Source organism: Sorex araneus, chromosome X, assembly GCF_027595985.1.
Source record: "Sorex araneus isolate mSorAra2 chromosome X, mSorAra2.pri, whole genome shotgun sequence".
NCBI classification, from domain to species: domain Eukaryota; kingdom Metazoa; phylum Chordata; class Mammalia; order Eulipotyphla; family Soricidae; genus Sorex; species Sorex araneus.
The window spans coordinates 99,821,111-99,835,569 of record NC_073313.1 but is presented as its reverse complement, the minus strand read 5'-3'; the positions used below and the strand labels follow the sequence as shown (position 1 = coordinate 99,835,569).

The window sequence follows — 14,459 nt, the reverse complement described above, 5'->3', positions numbered from 1 at the left end:
GGCAAAAGGATTTCAAAAGGCTAAGATAGAAGAATAGGGAAAAAGTTATTAGTGCACTGCAAGAGAGCTGCACAAAAGACTGAAGAGAGCAGTGCGCATTGGGGATAGAAACAGGTGACATTCGATGCCTTAGAGGGGGTAGGAACAGGTGACATTCGATGCCTTGGAGCAGCAGAGAGAGGCTACTAGCAGGCAGTGATGATTTTTGCAGCATGTTTTCATAATAGGTAGTATTCATCCCTAACAGAGGTAACAGGGTTGTTTCAGGGACAGGACCAGAGAAAAAAATATCTTAAGCTTGGCAGGAGATGCTTTTCACTGGTGGAGATGTTTTTCACAAACACCTTGAGCTCTTGATCAGCCAGTCTACACAATTGTGCTCAAAATACTACTTTGCAGCCCCAAGCACTGAATTTCTGTCCCACTCCCCTCCAAAATTTTAATTTCAATGTACACTGGAATCATCAGATAACTACACCTCACTACTAGAATTTTTTACTCATTTGAAGTGGAACCTGAAGATCCAAATTTCTGACATTTTCTCAAGTACTATAACTATTGCTATGTCTAACAGACACTTTGAGACCACTGCCCTAAATCCTGCCCCTCTACCTGTGCTGTGGGTATGACTGGTAACAGGAAGAGGTATGATTTTTGGCATTTTATTCTCATGCATTAGGACCTGTCTAATAAGGATTCTATGAAGAATAAAAGTATATTTATCTGAAGGCTATGACACAACACCTTTAAATTTTGAAAGCATCCAATATTTTAGAAAGGATTTAGAATATTTTAAAGGAAGCATTTCTAAAATATTTTATCCCTTCTAAATGATTTTTCCTAAAATCATACTTTCTAAAATTAGAAATATTGGGGCTGGAGCGATAGCACAGCAGGTAGGGTGTTTGCCTTGCACACAGCCGACCCGGGTTCGATCCCTGGCATCCCATATGGCCCCCAACACTGCCAGGAGTAATTCCTGACTGCAAAGCCAGGAGTAACCCCTGAACATCGCTGGGTGTGACCCCAAAAGCAAAAATAAGTAAATTAATTAATTAAATAAAATTAGAAATATTTTAGAATCATTTCTTTGATCCTCAGTTGGATCAAAGAAAATAACTCGACCAGATTCAGAGGTAGGGTTTTTAATTAAGACTCAGACTCCAAAGAGTAAGAATTTTGCAGTACCACTACAGAAAACAGGATGCAAACACAAATCCAATAAAATTTCAAAAGGGTAGGATCAGCTTTCGAAATCAGTATTGAGTAAAAATAGTGTCCAGCTCTATCTCCATTTAATTTCTTTTCTTTTTAATTTTATGTTATTGAATCACCGTGAGATACTTACAAGCTTTCATGTTTGGGTTACAGTCTCACAATGATCAAATAATTTCTTCAGATTAAATGCTATCTGGCCTGAAACTCAACTATGAATAACTTTGCAAATCATAGGGCCTTAAAAAATTTAAAAGCAAAAGCAAAGTATAGATTCAAATTAAAACAAAAGCCAGTATCCAAGCTCTTATCTTTGCTTACTGACTAGCTGCCTGTAGGTGGAGGAGGTCATGAGCACTTGAAAAGATGTAGACAAATAGTAAGGAACTTGATCACTATCAAATCCAGGAGTTGCTTGTGAATTCTGATGCCAAAAACAATTTTTTAAAGGCAAGGAAGAAAAGAGCAATAGAGGGGATTTTTTTAAAAGAAAAGCAATAAGGAAAAATATTTGGATATAGGGAGATAGTCCCCATCTGACAGGGTTAGTCGCATTATTTTGATTTTCTCTACCAATAAAAGTTATAAATGATCATGATCTATTATTTTTAAAATTCAGCAAATCATAAAGAGGTAGGGGTCCAGAATCCAATTAATTCCAGGGGCCCAAACCCCCATACTTTGATGGATTTTGGCGGCATCTAGTGGCAGAGATATAAACCACACGCACAGAACTTTCTAGAAAATTAACTGCGTATTTGCCTGAGGAGCACTGCGTACTTGCTTTAGGAGTACTTTGGGCAAAAAGGTGAATCCCTAGAGGAAGGACTATAGATATTCCCAGCAGAAAGTTAAGAGTGTGCCAGGAGAAGTGCTAGCCACAGAGGGGAGAAGGGCGGGGAACAATTGCGGGAGATGGATACCAAGGGTTTTTGTTTTTTTTTTTTTCCGCAGAAGGCTTAGCTTTTTTTTTCCTTTTTTTTTTTTTTTTTTTTTGCTTTTTGGGTGACACCTGGCGATGCACAGGGGTTACTCCTGGCTCTGCACTCAGGAATTACCCCTGGCCGTGCTCAGGGGACCATATGGGATGCTGGGATTTGAACCCGGGTCGGCCGCGTACAAGGCAAACGCCCTCCCCGCTGTGCTATTGCTCCAGCCCCAAGGATTAGCTTTTAACCACTGTGGGGTTAAGAGCAGGATTTTGGCACCGACAGAAATACAAAAAAAGAGTATTCTGGAGTCTCGAATGAAATCTGCTGAGGAGACTGAAATCCTATCAGAGAGACGCTATTTGTTATGACCACTTCCACTGCTTTTCCTTCGATTTAAAACGATTTTTTCAAAGCAGGAAAGATTGCGTCTATAAAAACACAAATCCGCCTTTAGCCGCCTCCCCCCTCCAGCTTCCGCCCGCGCCGCCCTTCCCCCCCGCGTCCGGGACGCTGACGCACACGCGCACTGCGCGCGCTTCCCAACACACCGGGCCCGACGCTAGAGGCGCCTGCCTACGCACAACCTCCATCTTCCGCGCCACGAGGAGCCGCGCGGGAGGGCCTCGCCACGCCAAGCCCCCCCAAACACGCCAGGCACGGACACCCGCGCCCCCAGATCCCATCCATGCACCATCCACCGTTTCTCCTCGCAGCACAATGCAAACCGCCACCTGCCTTTTTTCGGGGGTGGGGGAGGAAAGCGTTCGCAGCCCAAGTGCGCAATCGGCTTGGGGGCGTGGCCCCCTGTTTGACCTCGCGCTTCCCCACTCGCGGGAACCTTAGCTCATTTCCGCCCATCCTGTTTCCGCAGGCCACGTAGACACTTCCTTTCCCAGTGGAAAAAAAACCCATAATGCCTCCCTGCAGGGGGAAAAAAAAAAACCCTTCTAGTCAGGGGAACTCTGGGTCGTGAAAACTAGACACGTGAACACCCTGCCCTATAGACTTATGACCCAACGGCTGTCGCGCCTTCGGAGGGCGGGCCAAGCACCTAAGAGGACAGACGCGATTGGCCAGTGCCGCCACTGAAGGAGAAAGCTGATTGGCTGCCTACCCAGCCTGGGCCGAGAAGAAGCAGGTTGCTAGCACCCGCCTTTACTGCGGCGTAGCGTCATCTCTGACGTGTGTCGCTTGTCCAATCATTTGGTAATGGAACATTCTAAACCTTAGGTAAGACGATTCTGATTGGCTAAGGGGCATAATCCCGCCTCCCAGGTGACGTGTCTGCCTATGGATATCAGTTGCCAGAGAAACCTGGCTTTACTATGGCGGTTGGAGGGACGGCAGTGAACACACGTCGGCCGCTGGGAAGAACTGGATTCTCGTTTCAGGTTTCGGGGTGGGGGTGGGGAGAAAGGGTTGGCGATTTCCTCCTCTCGTCGTGTTTCTGGGCAATTTTAATTCACATCTCTAGAGTCTGGCAAGGCTTGATTGAAATCGGTGTTCGCCAACGCCCAGCTTGGGCTGGCTCCTGTTCTTTCTGTGTCTCGGTTTCCATGTTTGTAAAATGGTGATAATAATAGTATCTACCTCGGAGACGTGTGCTTCAAAGGCGTGTGCTGTATATTATTAGTGCGTATGAGGCTCTCGAGGCGAATCCTGGTTCCCAAAGATACTCGCTCTTGTCGGGGGGTGGGGGTGGGGGGCGGGGGAAAACGGCGTTAGAGAATCGAGAGAAAATTAAAATTATGCTGATGCTTCGTTACGGTGCTTTCCCTGCCTCACAACTTTACGAGAAGAAATTGGGGGCTATAAGGAAGGCGTCTTAAGTCTTCACCGATGAAATAATTCGTTTAGAAATTTACGCAAAATCGCGGTGATTTGGAATTTTCCATATTGAAAAGTTTAAAAAGAGGGGGGTATTGAGAACGAGAGCGAGCTGGAGATGAACCACACGCGATGAGTACTAGGCCGTGTTTCGATCCTAAAGCATGAACGCCGACAAAAAAAAAATATGGTGCAAGATGCATCGGGGAATTTTGAAAACGGAATATGTTTTTTTTAGAAGGAATTGTCGTGGAGTTTTTCTTTGACGTAGTATTGGTACTGTGGTTTGTAATTCTCATTTTGTGGCGACGTATGTGAAATTATTTAGAAATTGAATCAAAATACATGGGATTGACTTCAAAATTCGGTTTTAAGTAGGATTTGCGTCTAGATAATTTCAGCGGTGAGAAATGGGGAGGGGTAGCTAGATGAAACAGAATTGGTCCTAAATTAATAATCACTAACGCTGAGATAGAGGCATATGTATGCCTTACATTATTGTGTTTTTTGGTATTTAATAAATAAATTTCATACAATAAATTCCAAATTTCCCGTTATAAAATGCAGAAAATCAGTTATTGCGTGATCTTAAATCGGGAGTGGGGGGGCAGTGGGTGGGGTTACAGATGAAACAAGATGGCCTTCAGTTGGTAATTGTTGAAGCTAGATGATGGATTCGTGTAGGTGTATTATTTCCTCTGCATTTTTATTTATTTAAAATTACTCACAAAAAGTAAAAAGATTACTTTGTCAAAAATTAGGATACATTTTCAAAGGAGTGCTTTGAAAATGTACGAAAAATGAGAAATAGAAAAAAGAACACTTGTACATTATTTATCAGCTTTGCTGTCCTTTGTGCTTGATAAAATGCCTTGGTTAAGGGAGGAGAAAAAACATCTCATATCTTTTTGTATCCTTTCCTTTCTCCTTGTATGACCTTCTAGGCTATCAGAAAAGCTCAGTTTGTTGTGTGCTAAGGATCAGAACATCTGATCCTGATTGCAGAACCATCTCTGGTTACAGAAATTTTGGTAAGTTTCTCCTTTCTCCTGGCCTAAGTTTTCAAGGTAATTCCACATAACCTAATCCTCCAAATTCTGTTTTGGAGATAATATTGTGTCCATCGGGCAAAATACTCTTTTTTTTTAAAAAAAAGCAAAAAATAACAGAAAAAGATGCTTCCAGTATAGAAAATGACTGATAAGGAATTATTAAATATGATGTTCCTGGAGCAAAAAGATACTACAGTTGGTCTCATAATTACCACACATACAATCCATACACGTTTTTTCTTTGTAAAATATATGTAGTATTTTTAGTGGTTAAGAGTAGATACCGAATTTAAATGCTATCTGCCATTTACTGGTCAAAACTCTTAAACCATTTTGACACTAAATTTTCTAGTATATAAAATAAATATAGTAATCTCCATTTTTTAGAATTTAAAAGAAGAGCTAGGAATGTGAAGTGCTAGGACTGTACTTGGCACATGTAACTGTTTAATAATAATTATGGCTCTATTATTCCTTCTGGTACAGCCTGTTTTACACATACTTCTAAATGCAATAGATTTCTCTTTGGAATTGTAAAAATGTTAATGCTGTTGGTTTTTCTTCTGGTTTTTTCAGAAGCAGCAGTTACTACTGGAACTGATTTTGAAATTAGTTATGACTTCTAGCTTATTCTAAAAAAGGTTTTGCATATATTGATTATATAAGGGGATTTCCAGGAGCTATGATTTTCAGCTAGAGAATTGTCGTAATCAGTCTACTAACAGCTTTTGTAACAAAACTCATCCTTTGACTCACAAATTTTCTGTTAAATATAAAGTCCTCTGGGATCCAGGGGAATTGATATAAATATAACTGCTATGTATATTTAAATGTTTATTCCAGCAAGCTGTAGATGTTATTTATATTCACTTTTGACACAAAAGATGTTAACATTTGGATTCTTCAGGCCTGAATGACCCCATCACTCAAGATGAAGAAGATTTTGTAACAGTTTGGTTTTCTTGGGAAGTCACTGCATGTTCTGAATTATTTTTCCCCAATAGAAAGCCAGTTTGCAAAAGAAGGGCACTTCCTTTATGCAAGAGTTTAAGAGGGCATTTAGGAACAAAAACCCTTTTATGGGAGGACATTTGGTGAATGATAAAGGGAAGGAAATGAGGGCTCTTGGGCTGAAAGAAGACCAGTATGACCTGGAGGGAAATCTTAAGGAAAGGGGCATTACCTTAGGCCTCTGCAGTGGTCAGAACCTAGAAACAGAAAAACTGGTCTGACAGGTACGCCTACTCAGTATATGATACACAGTGATAATTAAGTTCTCATACATGTGAGATCTATGAATATGAATAGGTCAGAAAAGCAACCTGAATCTTAAATAAATGTAATTTAATATAACTTTTTTAGTCACATGGTTTAAGGCACTTGCCCTGCAAGTGGCCAGCCTTGCTTCTATACCCAACATCACGTAGTCCAAATCAGAGCTGCCAGTCTCCCCTAACACACTGCCGGTTATGGCCCAAAAACCTTAAAACTTTCATCGCATAATTGATACTGAATATATTTTCCTTGCAATGTAAATTTTAAGTAATACAGATTAGCCTCAGGTTTCCTTTAACACCCGCAAATCTCTTGCTATTCCAAAAATTAACCACTATTATTGAACCTATTGAGAGCTCTAAATATGTGTCTGTCTACAAAATGTATATAGGTAAATAGTTAATATTATGGGGTTTTTTTATTGAGATCCTAAGGGTTTTTTATACTGATGTCACCTAAAAACTATTGTTTTCCAACCTGTTATTTAAAATATCTTGTTCATTCACACCATCATTTGCTTCCTTTTATGGTAGCATTCCTTTAGCATGTGAAAGCTCATATTGTGGATATATCATACTTAATTTTGCAAAATCGTTGATAGATCCTTGAGCCTGGTGGCTTTATTCAAGTAATGCTGCATCAAACATCCTTGGATCCCACTTAGATCATATCGCCTGTAAACAGTGATACCTCTAAAAATTGAATAATCATAGTTCTTTGGGAGGAAAGTACTTTAACAGACCCATATACCTAATTAAGATAAGACAGGTTAAGGTTAACAATGTTATAGAAGAGCAGGCATTTCAGATCAGTGGTGGGAAAGGTAAGCTATTCAATATTTACTGTTAGGAGAAATTAATTGTTGGAGGTAACAATATAATACCAAGATGTACGGGTGATTTGCAAACTTTTTCTCTAGACATGACAGTTCAAAAAGAAAATGGACACAATATGTTTGTAACGGGAAAGTACACATTAATGTGATATATTTACACACAAAAACTGACAATTTGGAATGAAAATTCAGCATAGGAAAGTGCTTACTATTTGCAATAAATAGTTTAGGGGAAAAGCGATAGAATCCATAAGAAAAACAGGACTAGTATAAATAATAAAGTTTTTAAGAATACGAGATAAGCAGATGTTTAAAGATGTTTAAGCTAATGTTGAAGGCTGAATGAAATTGTTTTCCCAGGAGTACAAATTAAATGGGTTCTTCACTAATTGAATTTGCCTGTATTATCAAAATTGTAATTAAGTTAAATTTCTTTGACATTACTTGAGAATATATTCTTCAGATTAGATACATATATGATTATATGTAAGTCATATAAAGTATTCAGTATATGGGACTGGTTCAATTTTGGTATATACCAGTAATCAAAAGAAGATATGTTCAGACTCGAGAGCCTTCCATGATAAAGAGAAAACACAGAGCTGCAGGTATCTTAAGTTTGCTAACACACTAGTGAAATTTATGCTACATATTCACATTAGAATTATACACATATTTCGTTTGTGTGAATGTACATAACATTTTAAAGCATGCATACTCGATCTGGAATTGAGGCAGGGGTGTGAGGTATTCAGCAATGTTTATGTCTTGGATTTGGGATGTTTGGTTTATTTAATTTAGGTGGGGTTGGACTACACCAGGTGGGGGGAGCAGCCTGGTCGGAGATCAAACCTCAGTGCCTCCAGATTTGAAGTATGTGCTCCAGCCCTTTGAATTGACTTCGTACCCTCAAGAATGTTTACATCTTGGAGCCAGAGAAATAGTACAGCAGATAAGGCACTTGCCTTCCATTTGGCCAGTACAGGTTTAGTCCCTAGCACCATTTATGGTGGTATTCTGAGCACAGCCAGGTGTGACATAAATCGTTTTTATTTGAGTATTTCTAGGTACATAAAGGAAATAATAATGGTGCCACAAAATTATTTAGGAGAAAATATATAGTATATAGCTTAAGGGAAATAGCTCAAATGGTTAGAGCACAAACTGTATGTTGGAGGCCTGCATTTAAACAACAAATCCATTAAAAATATCTTGGAGCCCGAGAGGTAGGTTATGCCACTTACTGCATGCAGCAGGCTCTGGTTCATTCCTTGGTAAAACCAGGCATAAACCCTGAACACCAACAAGTGCGGCCCCAAAACCAAATAATACATGTTTTATCATTAAAACTTGAATAGGACTTAACAGGGCTAGGAAACAGCCTAGCATTTGGGTGTGGTTTGGCACTGCAAGGGGCTAAGCTGTTCCACATCCTCACATTGAACCATCAACACCTCCCGAGTGCTGCTTTGGAGGCTCTTCCCCTCAAAAAAGCCAAAAAGCCAATATGAGAAGCTCAACACTGATGTAGATCTTTGAAAAATGTGTCATAGGACTGGAGTAGTAGAACAGGTAGGGCATTTGCCTTGCATAGGCTAACCTGGGATTGATCCTCAGTACCCCATACAGTGGGTGTGGCTCAAAAGTACATTTTAAGTGTCACTAATAATTTGAGTGGACAGACACAGAATATATTTTAAATTATATAAAATACATTTTATATCACTGTCATCCCGTTGCTCATCGACTTGCTTGAGCGGGCACCAGTAACATTTTCATTGTAAGACCTGTTACTGTTTTTGACATATCGAATATGCCACGGGTAGCTTGCCAGGCTCTCCGAGAGGGGCGGAGGAATCAAACCCAGGTCAGCTGCGTGCAAGGCAAACACCCTACCTGCTGTACTATCGCTGCAGCCCACATTTTATATGAAATGGAAACATTTTTAATAAATTTTAAATGTTACTAATTTGTGGGGACTGGAGTAATAGGTGTGGTAAGTCACGTTGCTCATCAATTTGCTGGAGCAGGCACCAGTAACATCTCCATTGTGAGGCTTGTTACTGTTTTTGGCATATTGAATACACCACGGGTATACATGTAATAAATGATACAACTTTGGAAGGAAGTAATTTTGCTAAACAAATTTCTAGACCTGCTTAGTCTCCTGAAAAACTATGAAGACATTTTCATTTTTGAGTGAAAGTTAAGATTAGCATGATCTCAATTCACAGTGGGCTTTTACACTGGAATTAAAGATAGGAAATTATGGTGTGCTTGTAAATGTGTTTTCCCGGAGTGGCTTACTCTAAAGCTTATAGAAGCTTCCTAATTTGTGCCTCCATTTTCTCCCTGCGTTGACTCACTTCCCTGCTTTGATGGGCCTATCCTATATGCGTCAGGGCCGTAAGTGCTGCTACAAAAGATGGAAGATAGGGCTAATACAGGTCCTGGGGTAAATGGAAACTAAAGGCAGAGTTGCATGAGCAAAATTAACACATGAAACAGTTAATAAAACAATCTCTGGGCACTAGTGTCAGTTTTATTAGAAATGGGAGACATGGAATAGTTTGTTGAGATTGAATGATGAAATTGGGGGCTCTGTCTTTATGGTATTGAGATGAAGAAACCTGATAGGGGCAGAGTAGATAATACTAAGCCAGTAAACAGTGTTCGAGCCTGAAATTCAATATGGAAACTGGTTGGATGTTTAACAAAATTCAACATAAAAGTTGCTTATATATTTAAATTATCTTATTAATTGTGCTTAAATTATTTATTTTATTTCATTAAAGTTTATCATTGCCGATACCTGCTTTACTTCTAGGTTTTCTCTCCCACCTCATCCTCCTAGAACATCTGGGAAAGACCTGTAGGACCCCATCTGCGAAAACTAGGAGTTCTTGGAAGGGAAAGAAAATAATTATGTAAGTTAAAGGAATTATCTAATCTGTCAAATTATGTTCATCTTTGTAGCCTCTCTGCTGCATCTTACAGTGCCCGCTACTATCTCATAAGATTCCTGGCTCTAACTTCTCACCCTATCTAATTCTACTCCTCTTGATTACGTCCTCTCCCTCGTGAACCTTTACTGATCTTTTTACTTAAGTCCAATTAATCTTTCTTACTTGATCTTACCAGTTTTATGTTCAAAGGGTCTGGATATCAACTTCAGTACTTTATAGTTTATCTAAATTATACATTTTTGAGTGATATTAAAAACTAATTTGTGGACAGGTGTGAGGATAGATGGTGGAGAGAAAGCAATGGGAAGTGTGTGGATGAAAGGGGGGAGTAGAAAGTCACAGATTATCCTTAGATAGGATTTAAATTCAGATTCCAAGAGAGTGGCATAAGGTTTTCTTTGGTAGACCTTAAAGAAATGTGTGTTAAAGACCACCAAAGAAAGCAACCAAGTAAAATACTTTATGTATTACAGTGGTTGGAATAAAAACAGGGTTGAATGAGTTCCAGAAAGCAGGGTTCTCAGCCTCGTGGACAACAATCTGCAGAAGAAGACAACTTTAAAAAGCCAACTAGAAGCAACATGCAGAGAAGTAAGATGAGAGGGGCCTCCTCTGGAAAGAAGACAGCTGGCCAACAGCCGAAGAACCTTGATCCAGCTCTCCCAGGCAGATGGGGAGGTCGCTCTGCAGAGAACCCCCCTTCGGGATCGGTGAGGAAGACCAGGAAGAACAAGCAGAAGGCTCCTGGAAACGGAGGGGAAGGTGGCAGTACCAGCGAAGCACCTCAGCCCCCTCGGAAGAAGAGGGCACGGGCTGACCCCACTGTTGAGAGCGAGGAAGTATTCAAGAACCGAGTGGAAGTTAAAGTGAAGATTCCTGAAGAATTGAAGCCATGGCTTGTTGAGGACTGGGACTTGATTACTAGGCAGAAGCAGCTGTTCCAACTCCCTGCTAAGAAAAATGTGGATGCTATCCTGGAAGAGTACGCAGATTGCAAGCGTTCACAGGGCAATGTTGATAATAAAGAATATGCTGTTAACGAAGTTGTGGGAGGGATAAAAGAGTATTTCAATGTGATGTTGGGCACTCAGCTGCTCTACAAATTTGAGAGGCCCCAGTATGCTGAAATTCTCTTGGCTCATCCTGATGCTCCTATGTCCCAGATTTATGGAGCACCTCACCTGCTGAGATTGTTTGTGAGAATTGGAGCAATGCTGGCGTATACGCCCCTTGATGAGAAGAGCCTTGCATTACTGTTGGGCTATTTGCATGATTTCTTAAAGTATCTGTCCAAGAATGCTGGGTCTCTGTTTACTGCCAGTGATTACAAGGTGGCTTCTGCTGAGTACCACCGCAGAGCCCTGTGAGGGTCTACTGACCACTCACCATTACGTCTGGTATCTGTAAACACTCTTGTTCCTAGTCTTTTTCTTGTATAATTGATGTCCTTTGAAATCGTTAATGTATAACAGGGCTTATGTTTCAGTTTTTCTGTTTTGTTTAAAACAGAAAATAAGAAGAGTGCAAATTCCTTTCTCATTTCAAATTTGCTACCAGTGTACGCAGTAATTAGACAAAGAAACATTCAGTAGAACATTGTATTGCCTAGTAAACAACATTGCTTGAGTGCTGGTGGTTCTATCCCTTTGACACTACACAGTTTTCTAATATGTGTTAATGCTACTACGTGACAAAATGCCCTGATTCCTAGTGCCAAAGGTTCAAGTTAATGTATATACCTGAAAACCCATGCATTTGTGCTCTTTTTTTTTATGGTGCTTGAAGTAAAACAGCCCATCCTCTGCAAATTCATCTTTGTTGTTCTTTAGGCATTCTATCTTTGCTCAAGTTGTTAAAGGATGGTGATTTGTTTCTTGGTTTTTGTATTTGAGTCTAATGCACGTTCTAATATGATAGAGGCAATGCATTATTGTGTAGCCACGGTTTTCTGGAGAAGTTGATATTTTAGGAATTGTATTTCAGATCTTAAATAAAATTTGTTTCTAAATTTCAAAGCAAGTAACTTGCAGTGTGCCTTTAATTTTTACTGAGACTGAGAAGTCTGAGTTCAGAAATAATTGATGTGGTATCAAAGAAAACTTCTGATACCCTGCTGAAGGAATTCCTTGAGTTTTTTCCTATTCCGGGGAAAGTAATCCTGGGAGATCAAAATCTAGCACCTCACATATACAAGGCAAGTGTTCTACCACTCAGCTCCCATCTCTATTTAAACACTTGGTGGCAGCCAGGTGTGAGCCTTCTGGCCTACTGTTTCTCCATTTCTCCTCCTCTGCTTCTCAGGGTAGGATTGCTTCCTGTTGCTTATAAGAAACACCTTTGTTCCAGATGCACCTTTCCTCTGCGAGTTCAGTTTATTTAGTGGGTGAATACTTGCACTCTCCCATGTACTTACACAGATCTTTATTCTTCCACCAGAAGACATGGACTACACATTCAATCAGAAGTTCTTACTCATTTGGTGCCAACAGTGGAAGCATACCCTAGTTCCAGCACTCATTATGTTCCTTCTATTTTTATAATTCCCCCATAACATTGGGAGGTCTAGATTGCGGATTTGTGCAGGAGAGGGATGGTATTGGAAGCCTGAGGTTAAAAGTTCATCTTATATGTAAATTTCCCAGTGAAACCCAAGTTCCATTTTTTTTAACAGTTAACTTTGATAGTTGGGGCTACACCCAGTGGTGCTGAGGTCTTATTACTGCCTCTGTAGTCAGGGATCACTTCTGGTGTTCCTCGGGACCACATGTGCTATCAATCAAATCTTGGCCATGTGCCTGGCAAATACCCTACCTGCTGTACTATCTGACCCAAGAAGTGTTTTTAAGTGTAGAAATTATTTTTCATTTCTTTAGAGGAAATAGATGTTCTCTAGTTGCTACACTTTGGAAAGTACAAAAGAAATAAGTAAATTATATATATAAGTATATAAGGGGGCTGGAGCAATAGCACAGTGGGTAGGGCATTTGCTTTGTGTGTGGCCGAGCCGGGTTCAGTTCCTCCGTCCCTCTCGGAGAGCCTGGCAAGCTACTTGTGGTGTATTCAATATGCCAAAAACGGTAACAACAAGTCTCACAATGGAGACGTTACTGGTGCCCGCTCCTGCAAATCAATGAACAGCGGGACAACAGTGCTGTATAATTGTATGTAGACCATTTGGGATACTGACAAGTATATGGGACTCAAAATAGATAATGAGAATAACTTCATTTTAAAGTGTCACATTGTCATCAGAGTACTTAGCATATAATACTTTGCTAGGGTTGCCAATTCAGTACCATAGACTGGGTGTCTTAAGCAACAGAAATTTATCTTTTATCAATAGTTCCTGAGGTTAGATAGCTGAAATGAAAATGTCAGGGTTACTGTCACTGACGTCATGTGATGTGGGGAGTGAGTATCACCTTGCAGGACTCAGGGCTTACTCCTGGCTCTGCTCCCAGTTGAGGATCACTCATGGCAGTGTTCAGGGGATAATATATGCTGTCATGGACTGAATCCCTGGGCTGGCAGTGTGGAAGGCAAGTCCTGTGACTTCATATAGTCTCTTCTACATGTGTGCTAAATTTCTCCTTAGGACGCTAGTCATACTGGACTAGCAATCATGACCTGATTTAAACATAATTAGCTCTAAATATTGTCTCCAATAGTTACATTCCAAGGTACTGGGATTTCATCTAATGGATTTGGAGGTAAAAAAAGAGGGGGAGGGTAACAGCAGGATGAGGGGAGGGAGTGGGAGGAGAGAAGATGGAGGGGTGTGATAGAATGGTAGGAGGGAAGAGTATAGAGGTGGGGGGAACTGATTATTGGAAAATAATATTGGAAATTGATTACGGTAAAGAGCTACTAATCGCTTAATGCAGCTATAATCTTAAGGACAGTTGATAAAGTTTATTATAGGCTGGAGGACACAGAAAGGAAAAATGGATCAAGGCAAATGAATTTTCTGACACATGAAATAACCATGGTTCATATTTTCCCATATATTTTAGGATTATTGTGTCCTGTGGGGCCAAGAACCTGCCGAGCTAGGTGACTTCTGGACTCAACCACTCAGAGGACAGCTCTGAAGTAGTTCATGATACTCAGAAAACATTCAATAAGGGTTTGTTTTCCTTTATGATTTAAACTTTGAATAGGAGACCTAGGAAATAGATGGATCTTAGCTTGCATGCTTGATTGTGTAACCGCATTTTAAAATTGCCTTTACATGAACAAAAATATAACCTGAGATCCAATGATAGCATGTTGGCAGAATAGTAGCTTCAGTTATTACAAGTCCCCATCTCACTTAGATGTACAGACATCCTATGGCCTAAACCAGCATAAGTGCCAG

The 14,459-nt window shown here is 40.3% G+C and overlaps 1 protein-coding gene across 1 annotated transcript; it reads left to right on the top strand.

Annotated features, from left to right (window-relative positions):
• The first annotated feature begins 3,412 nt into the window (after nt 1–3,412).
• MORF4L2 (mortality factor 4 like 2) lies at nt 3,413–12,121 on the top strand. The gene is made up of 4 exons (XM_004606325.2): nt 3,413–3,538; nt 4,919–5,005; nt 9,964–10,063; nt 10,576–12,121. Exon 4 carries the CDS (start codon nt 10,600–10,602, stop codon nt 11,467–11,469), a length of 870 nt encoding a protein of 289 aa, XP_004606382.1. The 5' UTR covers nt 3,413–3,538; nt 4,919–5,005; nt 9,964–10,063; nt 10,576–10,599; the 3' UTR covers nt 11,470–12,121.
• Nucleotides 12,122–14,459: the final 2,338 nt, after the last annotated feature.